The sequence below is a fragment of the Peromyscus maniculatus genome, chromosome 7, assembly GCF_049852395.1.
Source record: "Peromyscus maniculatus bairdii isolate BWxNUB_F1_BW_parent chromosome 7, HU_Pman_BW_mat_3.1, whole genome shotgun sequence".
Classification (NCBI taxonomy): Eukaryota; Metazoa; Chordata; class Mammalia; order Rodentia; family Cricetidae; genus Peromyscus; species Peromyscus maniculatus.
Window position 1 is genome coordinate 53050231 of NC_134858.1, and position 14511 is coordinate 53064741.

The 14511-nt window shown below is 49.9% G+C and overlaps 1 protein-coding gene across 1 annotated transcript; it reads left to right on the forward strand.

Annotated features, from left to right (window-relative positions):
- Positions 1–3283: 3283 nt before the first annotated feature.
- Commd4 (COMM domain containing 4) lies at positions 3284–6810 on the forward strand. Its single transcript, XM_006971560.4, has 8 exons — positions 3284–3418; positions 4653–4724; positions 4961–5026; positions 5243–5282; positions 5512–5631; positions 5824–5904; positions 6240–6416; positions 6547–6810. Exons 1-8 carry the CDS (start codon positions 3416–3418, stop codon positions 6585–6587), a joined length of 600 nt encoding a protein of 199 aa, XP_006971622.1. The 5' UTR covers positions 3284–3415; the 3' UTR covers positions 6588–6810.
- The last annotated feature ends 7701 nt before the right edge of the window (positions 6811–14511 follow it).

The window sequence follows — 14511 nt, forward strand, 5'->3', positions numbered from 1 at the left end:
CAGGGACTATGCTGGGCCTCTTTCTGCGATCTGGTGGTAACAAAGCAGAAAGACATAAGCATATGACAAATGGGGACAGGAAGGCAGCCATTGCTACCATCATGTACGAGTTAGGTTTGGCCACCAAGTGGCCCTACCCCACATCAGTCTGAGGAAGTCATCCATTCTGCCCTAAAGCTCTTGATCCTGCCTCTGCCCCCTCCCCCTGGGCAAGGTTTCAACCACCCTCTCCAAGCTGGACCTACGTCACCAAGCTGAAGAGGAGGATGGACCGTTGGAGGCCCACAGTCACATGGGACACCATCACACTGCAGAGCCCAGTCTCCATTGTGCAGCCAGGCTGACCCACTTAGGTGAGCAGAGGGAGGACTTTGGGATTTGGGGTGAGTAGGCAAGGGCAGAGGAATCCGGGGAATGGAACAGCTGAGACCCTCATTAGTCTACAGAGGACCCCAAAGAACTTGCTAGAGGAAGATAAGGGCTGAAGCCTGTGCCAGCCAGGAAGCCTGTCTCCCAGGAAGAGATTTCACACCGTTCTAACATGGGATCGTCTTGCAGGAAAGACTGGAGCAGAGACAATGACGGGTCAGTGGTGGGTGGGGCCACACCTTGACCCGGACCGCTTAGTCATGTATACCTCTTCTCCTTATTTTAAACCAAACTTTATATTAGTACCCTAAAGATGGGCTTGGAGGAATCACTGGATCCCTTCATTTGTTCCTCTCTCAATGTGGCCACACTGAATAATTCTCTTTTCTCTGCTTTTCACTATTACCCATATCTTTAATTAGTATATTGGACACCAATGGCCAAGTCTATCTTGTTGGGGTTTCCAAGGTCAAGTCTATTACCCTAAGAACTCTGGTTACATCAGGAGCCCTTTAAAAGTCTGGAACAAGACACTGGAAAAGCTGGCAGCAAGATGCTTAAAGGAGACAGACCCAAAATGAAGGCAGAAAAGCCAGGCTTTCATCCATCCCCACTTTAGTTATCTTGTGGGCCCAGTGAGCCAATGGAAGAGCAGTTTCTCAATGCCTGCTGCATAGTCATAGCCAAGAAAGTTCCACTTGTTTCAGACAGGGTCTCATGGAGTCCAGGATGACCTTCAACTCTCAGACATTCTGCCCATCGTCCCTCTTCCAGCACCCAAGAGCTGGGATTATAGGTGTGCACACCAAATTGCTTTTCTAAGCCAGGTTAAATATTCTCATCTGAACAAACAGCATAGCAGTGCTTGGGGGACTCACTCATAAGCCTCAGGGACAACTCAAGGATGATAACCCAGCCATTAGTGCTATCTTGCCTGTCTGGCCTGCCCAGTCTGGCACTGATGGCGTTAGGGGAACATGCTCCTCACCTTGTCAGTTTCTTTCTATCCAGTGCTTGGCATCAGACCCCCCAGGCTCCCTAGAAGTGCTGCATGGGAACAAAGGGCAGGCATGGGAGCTGTCAAGAGCCCAGGACCCAGGAGCTCAGGTCATTCCCGCCTTTCAGTGTGGGCACCCCTCCCATGCCCAAGTAATTATGGCTCCAAGCATCCTAAACAAAGGGCTCCAATGGGGAGAATCTTTATCCAGGGACCCAGAAAATCCATCAAAGGCTCTGCCACCCCCTGTAGGATGTAGGAGGTAAGAACCTACTGGTCAAATGATAAATTTGTAGTTCTTGAGGACTTCCAGGGGTTTCAGGCCATGAGGACTGACCCTTATGAGTTGGCTTGGGACCCCACCTCCTGTTACCCTAATAACACCAGAAAGGTAAGTAAGCTTTGCTACTCACTAGGATTTAAATTACCATGTAGGGGTTGGAGGGATGGCTCAAGGATTAGGGTTAAAAGCATCTCTTGCTTTTCCAGAGGCCCACGTTCAGTTCTCAGCAACCACATCACGTGGCTGTAATTCCTCTTCCAAGGGGTCTGAAGCTGTCTTCTGTCCTCTGAGGGCTACTGCATGCACGTGGGGGCACATACACGCACACAGGCAAATATACACCCACATAAAAAAGATAAATAATACATATCTTTAATTAAAACTAATGTCTGGTGTTAGAAAACCTGCAGGGAATTTTTCCTGGGTACAGAAAATGCTATGGCTCTCTGTGCTAAGCACCCAAGAGTACTCTCAAAGTGAAGTCAATACTTCCATACTCGAAGGGGAAGTGGGGGAGGACAGTAGTAACTAACTCTGTGGCTAGCTCTGTCCTCTGGTCTTCAGGCAAATTTTATTTCTTAGATTACATAATATACCACCACAGTTCTGTCTCCTTATTTGGGTATTGGTTACATGATGACATGGGGGAGTACGGTTTATGAAGTTTGCCTTCACACTTACGTGCAGTTTCCAGTATATGCATCATATTTCAGTACGGTCTCATTTATTTTCATTAACATATTTTTTGGTTTTGTGTATGGATTTTTATTTTGGGTTTTTGTTTTATTGTCTTTGTTTTTGGTGTGAGTGTCTGTGTGCACATGCGTGCATGCGTGAGCCTACACCAGTGTGCACGTGGGTGTCAGAGGTCGACATCTTTTGCCAGATGTCTTCGAATCTTACTGCACTAGGAGCTCACAGATTAGTTAGGCTAAGGGGCTTGTGAGTTCTGGGGATTCACCTGTCTCTATCCACACACACACACACACACACACACACACACACCTCAGTTCAGCAGTTTACATGGGTCCTGCGTACCTGAACTTGGTTGGGTCCTCAGGCTTGCCCTGCAGACATTTTACCGACTGAGACATTCTCTCATAACTAGATTTAGGTTTCCTTCCCTTTTCGTTAAAAATTTATTAATTTACTTATTGTATATGTGTGATGGACGTGAGAGTATACTTGTGCCACGGTATGCATGTGGAGGTCGAGGACAATTTCTGTGAGTTGGTTCTCCCCTTCCACCTTCATATGCGGGTTCCGGGATGGAACTTGGGTGCTTCTGTAAGCCATCTGGGCAGTTTTAAGTTTTGGGGGACAAGGTCTCACTCTGTAGTCCAGGCTGGCTTGAACAACTCTGATGCTCTTGGCTCACAGTCTCTCAAGTGTTGGTATTACAGGTGCGTGCCCTCACGCTCTAGGAATTCAGTAAGATTTTAAAAAACATTTTGCCATGCTCCATAGCTGTTTATAACGGTATTGCTCACAGAGGAAATCATGGAACCCACCTGAACAATCCCAGCACGTGGGATCCCGCCTCCAACTTAAATTAATGAAATTCCCACCCCTTTCTTCCTGCCTTGACAGGCAGGTTGTTTCTGGAAGGGGATCTGAAGGTACAGGAGCACTTACTCCTCAGTGGTCAATTTGATTTCACTACAACGTTCCGCCCTCCCAGACGCTGCCGGTTGGTGTCACGTGATCGCCGAGTCAGCTGACCTGTGTCTGGCCGGAAGACTCCTTGGATTCGGTCTCTTGGCACCATGGTGAGGGATTAGTGGAGATGCGGAGCTGGGTATCGGGCGAGAAGGGGGTTTGGTGGTTCTAGGGGCGCAGGGAGAGACTCTTCACCGGTGCCTGCTGGGTGCGGCAGGACGGCCGAGTTCGCAGGCGCAGCCACGCATCACAGCATGGGCGCGCGCCCGCGTTCATCCCTGGCCAGGCCCCACCTCCCGGGACCCCGATTCTCACACACTCCCCACGGCCCCAGGAGGCCCTCCCGCGGGAGCCTACTTCCCGTGCTGTCCGGTAACCAAGACGAGAACATGCTTAGGACGGGTCAACACGGTTAGGAAGCCTCTGCCGCTTTCCAGAGCCAGGAAGTGGTTCCTGATTGGATTGAGCTTTCTTACTCCTGCGTCCATTCATACAGCAGATTCGTGTTGAGTGTCCAGCCATCGGGACTTCAGCTGCAAAAGGGGAGGGCAAGTCAGAAGCAGGAATTGGCAGGCATAGTTCTTTCTCGAACCGCAGAGACTTTTCCTGAACCTTGGGCCCACTCGGCTCAGTGAAGGGTAGTTTCTGTAATCCTGTTGGGAAGCAGGGGCAATGGAAAGGTGTCCTCAGACAGGAAACAGTTGTGCAACCTCTGAAAGAGCGAGGCCCCCGGGAGAGTGCCTATCTTGTCTCGCCAGAGCTTGGTTAAGATCAGGCAAGACCAGCAAAGATCAAATCTTGCTGGGACTTGGATCGCCTTGTCAACATAGTGGGCTTTCCATCTGGCCGCCCAAAGCGCTTTGTTTAAAGAGGAGATTGTGGGAAGTAGAATCTGGTGCAATGACTTAATGGTAGACATGCCCGAGGCTCTGTCTTTGAGCCCCAGGACTGCCAACAACAAGCCCCCAAAAACCTAGGATCGGGAAGGGCACATCTGATAACTTGATGTTTAAGTAGATCCCTGAATGAGATGGGAGGGTTGGGGGCGTGGTGCGTGAGAATAGAGGGTCTAGCGAGGATGAAGGCGGGGTGAGGCTGGGGTCAGCAGCTCAGGCAAACTGGTGGCTGGAGCGTGCTGGGCACTCAACTGTAGAACTGCCACAAACTGATGTTTGTTGAGCAGATACAGTAAAAGTCAGAACAAGGTCAGGTGGGATCGAGTACTCAAGACAGTCTAGTGATAGGGGAGAACAGGTGACCAGAGAGTGCTCATCCTGGACTTTTGGATCCTGACCACACCTCAGCCCTTCCTGAAGCCTCATTTCCCACCTTACTCTCTTGCAGAGGTTCCGGTTCTGTGGCGATCTGGACTGTCCTGACTGGGTCCTGGCAGAGATCAGCACACTGGCCAAGATTGTTGAGTGCACTGGTTTACTTAGGGTTGGGAGGAGGAAGGCTTGGGGTCCGGAATGGAGGGAGGAGATTGGGACTGGGAGCTGGGGATGGGGATGGAGGAGTCTCCCTGACAATGGGGCCTCCATACTATGTGGCCTTGGTCACAGTCACATGGCTGGCCCTCCTTCAGCCGATCCCCCAGAAATGAGGGTAAGTAAGGTGGGTCAGTCTGGCTGAAACAGGGAAATCCTTTCCAGTCCTCTGTGAAGCTGCGGCTGCTGTGTAGCCAGGTGCTAAAGGAGCTTCTGGGGCAGGGGATTGATGTGAGTACAGTACCCAACACTCCACTGTCCGATATCCTTATGACCCCCAGAGAAGTCTGTTCTGCAGCCTCCCAGCCCCCTTGGACATCCCCTTCCTTCCCTCCAGCCCCTTCCTTCCCTCCAGCCCCAGCACATTCCTTACCACAGGCTCTGGGCCAGGGGCAAGGGGCTGGTGACAGGGCTCTGGCACCCCCTGAGGACCTCCTTTCCCCATAGTATGAGAAGATCCTGAAGCTTACTGCTGATGCCAAGTTTGGTGAGTACCCCAGACCAGGAATCACGGCCTTCCTTGACCCTCCTGCATCACGGGAGGACAGGAAGGGAAGAACCTTATTGACAGCCCTGTCCCCAACCTCTGCCACCTCCTGCTGGTCCAGTAGCAGTGCCCAGGGTTCAAGAAACTCGGGGCCCAAAGCTGAAGATAATAGGGCAGGGAAGTGGTTGGGGCCACAGTGACACCCCCTGCCTCGCCTGTGGGTCTCTAGAGTCTGGAGATGTGAAGGCCACAGTCGCGGTGCTGAGTTTCATCCTCTCGAGTGCAGCCAAGCATAGTGTGGACAGTGACTCCTTGTCCAGTGAGCTGCAGCAGCTGGGGCTGCCCAGAGGTACACAGGGTGGACGGGCAGACGGGGAAACCTGTAGGTAGGGGTTCCCGGAGGGTACGCTAGGGCCTTGTTGACCCTGAGATGTACCCAGTCCCCTGTGGGCCCTGGATCCTGAGACCCACCCCTTAAGCCCAATGCCAGTCTCCACCCGGCACCTCAGCAGAGCTCCACCTCAGCCCCATCTACCTGCAGAGCATGCCACCAGCCTGTGCCGCTGTTATGAAGAGAAGCAGAGCCCTCTACAGGACCACCTTCGGGCCTGCAGCCTGCGTGGTGAGTATGAAAACACCCGGGGAGGGGGGCGCGATGGGGTGATGGGGGGGGGGGGGTGACGGGGCAACGGGGGAGGGCGATGGGGGGGGGCTGTACTCCAGGAGGTATGAACACAAGCCAGATGCCATTGCTCTAGGAGAAGCTTTAACCACAATTACACTCAGAGCAGTTGAGGAGTTTAGAACTGGCCAAGGAGGCCCATGGTAGATATTGGAGTACCTGTCCTTCAACAGGCCTGGGTTGAAGGGCCTTGAAGGGTTGTGGGATGAGCCCCATTGTGGAGTGAGGACTTGCTGGCTTGCCTGGTTGATAGCTGCCTAATTTCTCGCCTGCAGTGAACAGGCTGGCCAGTGTGGCCTGGCGGGTGGACTACACCCTGAGCTCCAGCCTGCTCCGTTCTGTGGAGGAGCCCATGGTGCACCTGCGGCTAGAGGTGGTGCCTGCCCCGGGTGCCCTGGCCCAACCTGTTTCCATGTCCCTCTCAGCAGACAAGTTCCAGGTTCTCCTGGCAGGTGAGGCTGCACAGAGGGTGGGGGCCCTCCTGGGTCTGGCCGACTTGGAACTGGCTATAAAGGCCAGGCTGGCCTTGGAACTGGCTTCTGCTCCTTATCACTCCCCATGCACCTGCCTTGTCCCCTGCAGAACTGAAGCAGGCCCAGACCCTGATGACGGCTTTGGGCTGAGAAGGATGTTCCCAGCCTCTGTGGAGCTGCCCTGCCTGGACTGAGTTGCTCCCCTCCATCCACACTTCCCTTCCAAGGGTGGCCCTGTTCTCTTGGGTCTCTGGCTGCCTGACTTTCTATGTAGGGCTCCTGGGGATCTTCCCCAGAAGTCCCTTCTGTCCCTTGAAAGAAAGTGCTTGTCAACCATTTTTACAGGAAGAAAGAATAAACTCATGTACAGCCATGTGTGTGGGTTTTGCTTCTGTTGTTATTGACAGAAGTCCTGAGGCCAAGTTGGACTCCAACTTGGTATCTAGTTGAGGGTGATCTTAAACTTTTAATCCTCCTGCCTCTACTTCTTGAGATTACAATCACGCACCACCATGCCTGGTTTGTGTGGTGCTGGGAACAAGCCCAGGGCTTCATGCATGCCAGGCAAGCTCTTTACCAGCTGAGCTAAATCCCAGCCCAAGTAAGAGAGACCAGGTGACGTTCTAACCTCCTGCCCATCACTTATTTTCTCAACACTGGGACTGAGGACCAGAATGAACAGCGTGTCTGTGGATTGGCAAGTTGGGCACTAGCTCCGTCTTGTGATGCTCTTGGCCCTGTCCTCCCTGTGAAGTCCTTGTCTTCAGGCACGCAGCAAGTGAGCGGCATTCGTCCTGGTGCCCGGGGCAGAGAGGAGAAAGAGCTTTTCCTTGCTGACATGGCTAGGAAGAGAGTGTAGCGCGAATCTTGGACGGTCCTATTAATAAAAACAAACCTGGAGCCAGGTATTGGGGTGAACGCTGAAAAATCAGAGAAACAGAACAAGCCACAGCTTCTTCACCTCGCCAACTTCTCAGCTGATCCTGTTTCCTCAGACTGGAAGCCTCTGAGTCCTCGCCTGAATGAATCTCAGCTGAACTGCTGCTCAAAACCTCAAAGCTTAACCAGGCTCAAGTTCCTGGACCTCAGGCCTTGTATACCTTTCTGCTTCTGCCATCACTTTCTGGGAAGGCCAAGCAAGACATGAGATCTCAAGTGCTGGGATTAAAGGCGGGTGTCACCATGCCTTGAACTCACAGAGATCCGGATAGATCTCTGCCTCTGGAATGCTAGGATTAAAGGGTTGTGCTACCACTGCCCAACCTCTATGTTTAATATAGTGGCTGTTCTGTTCTCTGACCCTCAGGTAAGTTTATTGGGGTACACAGTATATCAACCACAGAAGAGTCCAAGCCTGAACACCTCCTTAGCGAGAGGTTGGGTACTGCAAACTGAATATTCACATCCCCCCACACATCATGTCTGAAGCTATCCCTCTCTGTACATGCGTCCAGAAGGGCCATTTGAGGGTGCGGTGGATAGGTGGCTGCTTACAAGCCAGGAGACCCCCTCCCTGGGAACTGAGCCTGCCAGCACCTGGATTTTTGACCTGGACTCCAGAATTAAGAAATGTGTCTATTCAGTCCTAAGGTAAAACCGATAGTCACCCAAGATGGGAGTAGGCTGGGTCGTCTCCTCCTAAAAGGCTCACTGTGTGGTCAGGGCAGGGAGAGCCTGGAGCATCTCACAGTGTAAGGAAGCTGTCAAAAGAAGCCAGCTCACCTCACTACCCGGAGGGAGATCATTTGGGGCATCAGAAAAAGCTCAGGACTAAGGAAGAAGGTTGTGCCTCACCCCTGTAATCCTAAGGTTCAGGAGCCTGGCTCATGGCTCATGGATTACCAGCCTGGACTGTTAAGAGTGAGATACTGGCCTTTTTTTTTTTTTGAAAGAGAGAAAAGAAATCCCATGAAAAATTCTCAGATGTGTCCATATCAGCTTGTTCCCCAGGCGCCACCCCTCCTGTGTCCTGGGTATTTCTGCCTTTGCCCTTGGGGCAGTGGAATTTTGTCAATCATTTGTCCCTCTGACCAGCCTGAGCTGTTTGGGTTGGTTTTGTTCTCATTTGAGACTGGGTCTGTGTAGCCTGGGCTGGCCTGGAACTCATTATGTAGCCCAGTTTGGCCTCCTGGAACTCATTCAGTCCTCCTGGCTCAGGCTCCAGAGGACTGGGCTTACAGGTGTGGGCCACCATGCCTAGTGTCAGCCGGAGTTTCTCAAGGATAGGAACTGTGTAGCCCCGATGCAGACTCTTCAGTGGCTGGGGGGGGGGGGGGGGAGGGTAAGGACCGCAGTGGCTGTTTGCATTTGCTCTTCTTTGAGCTAGGGCTCACTATGTAGCTCTGGCTCACCTGGAGCTGGCTGTAAAGGCCAGGCTGGCCTCAGATTTGATTCTGCTTCTCAGCATTCCCAGATGGGATGGTTTACAGGTGTCAGACGCAGCTGGCCCTTGGTGCTCAGAAGTGAAGTCAGGAATTTCAGTATTTTAAGATCATCCATGGCCACATCCCAGGCCTGCCACTGTCACCTGAGACACTGTCACTAATTCATTAACTAAAAATCTGAGCCGGGAGAGAAAGCTGAGCAGTTAGAGCACTCACTGACTACTCTATGAGAGGACCTAGGCTTGATTCCCAGCACCCCGTGGTAGCTCATGACTGTAACTCCATTTCCAGGGGATCCGTGTCTTCTGACCTCCAAGGGCTTTGTACGAATGTTGTGTACAAACATACATGTAGGTTCAAACATACATCCATACACATAAAAGAAATTTTAGGAAGAAAAACTTTTTAACAATACATGAGTCCATAATGACGAGGGAAAAAACAACAACACTGCCTTATATTGGCAGACCAATATAGTTTGTAACTATCAGACACAATTACTGCACCAGAATCTTAGTCTGAAAATTGGTAAAAGCACCAGGCATGGTGCCACACACCTTTAATCCCAGTACTTAGGAGGCCAGACGCAGGTGGATCTATGTGAGTTTGAGGTTAGCCTGGTCTACAGATCAAGTTCCAGGACAGTCTGGGCTACACAGAAACCTTGTTGAGAGAGAGGGAGGGAGGGAGGGAGAGAGAGAGAGAGAGAGAGAGAGAATCAGTAAAGGAAGGATCCTTGAGATAGAATTACAGCTCAGTGGTGGAGTGCTTACCTGCCATATACAAGGCCCTAGGTTTGATTTCCAGAACTGAAAAAAATAAACAAACATGGGCCAGGTGAAGTGTGCACATCTTTTACTGAAGCACAGGAGAACTAAAGCAGGAAGTAGTACTTTATTTCAAAAAATAATTTCAAAAGTCAGCTGGGTATGATTGCACACATCATTAATCCCAGCACTCAGGAGGTAGAGTCAGGAAGGTTTCTATGAGTTCAAGGTCAACCTGGTCTACATAATGAGTCCTAGGACAGCCAGGGCTACATAGAAAGATACTGTATCAAAAACAAAAAACAAACAAACAAACAAAACAAAGTCATAGTCAATAATGTGAAACTTTTTTTTTTTTATTACAGAAATTGCAACTAGTTGATAGGTAAGTATTGCTAGACTAGAGCCAGGCATTGTGGTGCACACCTGGATCCCAGCACTTGGGAAATGAAGGCAGAGGATTAGGGGTTCAAGTCCAGCCTTGGCCACACACAGCAAGTGGGATACAGGAGACATCAAAAAGGACAGAGGAGACATTGTGTAACTGCTAACTAGATCCGAGGTGAAGAGCAGGCCCAATGGTGCAAACCTGTTGTTCCAGCTGCTGAGGCAGGAGAATTTTGAGCAGGTTCATGGGCTTCTTTGGGGAATTAGACATGTAGCTCACTAAGTAGCATTTGCTCAGAATGGCTTCAGGCTCCAGCACTAAAAAGAAATAGCTGGTATCCAACCTAACATCTCTGTAGCCTTTTAGCCAGGTATAGGCAGACATTTCTTTCCCGCCCAGCAGTTCCCAAATAACCGACACAGAGACTTAATATTAATTGTAAATCCTCGGTCGATAGCTCAGGCTTGTTACTAGCTAACTCTTACACATTAAATTAACCATATTTCTTATCTACCCTCTGCCATGTGGCTCATGGGCTTGTTACCTCATTTTCTACGTGTCCTGTTTCCTGTGTCTTCTGGCATCTCCCCCAGCTCCACCCTTCTTCATCTCAGCATCCTGACCAGCCAGTCAGGATTTTATTAAACCAATTCGAGTGACAAGTCCTTACAGTGTACAAAATGATTCTTTCACAGCAGCCAGGCAAGTGGCTCATATCTCTAATCTCAGTACTTAAGAGGTCGAGGCAGGAGGATGGCCGTGAGTTTGAGGTTAGCCTGGGCTACTTAGTGAGTTCAGGCTAGCTTACACAATTTATTAAAACTGTTGTCTTTCTAGGTGTGGTAGTGCAAGCCTTTAATCTCAGCATTTGGGAGGCAGAGGCAGGTGGATCTCTGTGAGTTCAAAGCCAGCCTAGTCTACAAAGTGAGTTCCACGACAGCCAGGGCTGTTACACAGAGAAACCCTGTTTTGAAGAACCAACAAAAACAAAAACAAGAAACTATTGTCTTAAATCATTTTTTTAACTATATAGACCAGGCTGGCCTTGAACTCAGAGATCTGCCTGCCTTTGCCTTTAACCCAAGGGCTGGTGTTAAAGGCATGCGCCACCATGCCTGGCAAGTCATTTTTTTTTTTTTTAAAGGCTGGTGATACAGTTCAGGACTAGAGAGTTTGCCCAGCACTCATGAGGTTCAAACCTTGATACAATAAACAAAAATAGTTGATGTGGCAAATCATTAGGAGTTCAAAAACCTTTGGATGAAATGTTGATGAGGGGTCCTTGAGATGGCTCAGTGGGTCACCTGCCCTCAGCCTGAGTTCAATCCCTGAGGCCTACATGGGGAAAGGAAGAATGGGCTCCAGAAAGTTGTCCCCTGGCTGTTGTATTTTACAAACGGTGGAAAAGAGTCACACCATACAACAGGCCCCCCCCCCCCCCCGTGGGAGGTTTATTGAGGGGAGGGGAGAGAAGGGGCAGAGAAGGGGGCAGAGACCGGTCCCCGGGGGCGAGAACGCAGGAGGAGAAAGAGACTTTTATAAGGAAAGGTGCTCTTAGTGGCTGCAGCTCAGGATGTATCCTGTCAGGACCCTAAGGGCAGGCCTGTACAGATGCCTAAAGGCTAACACTGACCTTCACATGTACACTTCACACTGCACATGTGAGCCGCCACCCCCACACGGAAAAAAGCAATTTTAAAAACTTAAGCTGAGAAACTGAGCAGTGGTGGCATACATTTTTAATCCCAGCACTCAGGAGGCAGAGGCAGGTGGATTTCTATGAGTTGGAGGTCAGCCTGGTCTACAGAACAATTTCCAGGACAACCAGGACTACATAGAGAAACCCTGTCTTGAAAACCAAAAACGAAACAACAACAACAACAAAGCTGGCTGTGGTAGTCGAGATCATTAATCCCAACACTCCTGAAGCAGAGGCAGGTGAGTCTCTGAGTTCAAAGCCAGACTGGTCTACACAGCCAGTTCTAGGAAAGCAAGGGCTACATAGTAAGGCTCTGTCTTTAAAAAAAAAAAATTTTTAATGTTGATGTGAAAGTGGATATTTGCATAGTCCTGAAGAAACCATCAGTCACATCCCAGATGCCCCCAGGTGGTAACTGCATAAACAAAGTGGCTACACAAGAGAGTATTTTGACTTTCAAGAGGAATGAGCTAGTAAGCACAATGGCATGGGCAAGTTTGGGAGTAGAAGATAAAACAGACTCCCTATAATGTGACAGGAGCTGTTAACACAGATGGCGCAGCACAGGTACTTGCTTTTTGACCCTGGAAACCCATGTAAACAGCAGGACGTCATAGCTAGCATTTATAATCTCAGCCCTCTTAAGGGGAGGTGGAGACAGAACTGTCCGGAAGCTCTGGGGACAGCGGGCTGGAGGACAGCACAGCAGTGTAAACGAGAGAGGACTGCTTCAACCAGCAGAACTGACCCGGCAAGCTGGCCCCTGACCTCCACATATGGATGCATTGTTGTACACAGTGCTACCCTTTGTATACACGTCACAGCACCAATATAATAAAAAGAATACACAAGAGCCACCCCTTTGAAGTGGTGTTGTACAACCATGCTAACTACAGATCCCATGCTGCACGTATTCATCTTGGGCAACTGAAACTTTCTCCCTATCAACTTCCTCTCCCTCCTTTCTACAACCATTCTATTCACCCCTTCTGTGTGTTTGACTGATTTAGATGCCCCATATAAATGGGATCTCAGTGTTGGTCCTTCTGTGACTGATCTACCACTTAGCATAATGTCCTCAAGCTTATCTATGCAGCTGCCTGTGGTAGGCAGTGAATAATATTCCACTCTGCTTATATCCCGTGTGCTACGTTTCTTAAGATTTGTCTTTATAATCTGTGTGTGTGCACATGCACACGTGTGCTCGGCAGTTCATGTTCTCACACGTGAGTACAACTGCCTGGTGAGACCAGAGGTTTCAGATGCCCTTGGAGCTAGTGGCGAGTTGCCAGATGTGGGTGCTGAGAACCAAACTTGGTCATGGTCTTGGGAAGATCATTACGACTGGCTGAGTATGGAAGGAGTGCTTTAACCACTGAGCTCTCTCCAGCCCAGTATATATACCACATGTTTTAAAAATCTATGTATCCACAGATAGCTATTGAGGTGGTTTCCTCTCTGAGGCTGCTGTATGTATGCTTTCATGGGTATTATCTCCTGAGTGTGGGGAGCAGCTGTATAATTATGTGTATTTGTCACACTCAGCCAGGTGTGGCAGCACGCACCTTTAATCCCAGCAGAGGCAGGTGGATCTCTGTGACCTTGAGGCCAGCCTGGTCTACACAGCAAGTTTCAGGTCAGCTAAGGCTATATAGTGAGACCCTGTCTCAAAAACACAAAACAAAACAAAATGTAAAACCCCCTCCTACTTCAGGGATAGACATGATACAGCAGGTAAAAGTACTTGCTGCTCTTTCAGAGGCCACAGGTCTGGTTCCCAGCACCCTCTGTAATTCTAGTTCCAGCGATCTGATGCCTTCTTCTGGCCTCAAAGTGCACCAGACAGGCACATGGAGCACAGACATACATGTAGGCCAACACTTATATAACTAAAAACAAAACAACCCTTTTTAAAAACTCATAGTCGAGCCAGGCCTAGTGGATGCCTTAGTTACTTTCCTATCGCTGTGACAAAACACCATGACCAAGGACGGCAACCTACAGAAGACTTGGGTGGGGCTCACAGTTTCAGAGGGTGAGTCCATGGCCATCGTGGCCAGGAGCATGGCGTCTGGAAGGCAGGCGTGGCACTGGACGGAAGCTGAAAGCTTACATGTTAAGACACAAGCAGGAGGCCGGGGGAGAGGAGGGGGGGGGGGAGGAGAGGGGCTACCTGGAAAGGGTGTGAGCTTTTGAAACCTCAAAACCCACCCCCCAGATACACACCTTCTACAATGCTTCCCAAACAGTTCCTTCAAGTATTCAAAAGAGTATTCAAAAAATAAGCAGCCTATGGGGGCCATTCTCATTCACACCACCACAGTGGCCCAGACCTATAAGCCCCGTTCTTACTGGGGAGGCAGAGGAAGGAGGATTAGAATAAATTGGAGGCCAGTTTGAGTTCCAGGCCAATCATGAATACATAGCAAGACCCTCTCTTTAACCTTCCTCACCTGGAAAAAAAAAAAGCAAGAAGTAAATAAATAGAAGGGCAAACCCTGGCTGTTGGTCAGCACAGGGAAAATGCAAAGTACCCTGCAGAGGCTTTCTTTCTCTTGTATACTTTTTAACCCTTCTACTTCCACCTCCCAGGGCTTTTTGAGGCTCAGCCCTAACAGTACTTCCCCCTTCTCTTGTCCTCAACCTAGCCCACCCCCCACAGCCCACCCCACAGCACTTCCTCAAGTTCTGTTCCTGCACTTTGCATTGATCCGTTGTGCCTGGCAAAAAAAGTATCTTGTCTACCCTTTTTGTGTCTGCGGTTGTGACAGTCAGACCAAACAAGCTTTTGTGCCTAAATCCTGGCTTTACCTAAGGCTGCCACAGAGCCCCTCCC

What these genes read in the sequence shown, in the direction of transcription:
- Commd4 (XM_006971560.4), top strand. An exon ending in TTCTGGGGCAGGGGATTGAT is followed by an intron (nt 5,027 to 5,242) that starts GTGAGTACAGTA and finishes CTTTCCCCATAG; the next exon opens with TATGAGAAGATCCTGAAGCT. An exon ending in GCAGCTGGGGCTGCCCAGAG is followed by an intron (nt 5,632 to 5,823) that starts GTACACAGGGTG and finishes ATCTACCTGCAG; the next exon opens with AGCATGCCACCAGCCTGTGC.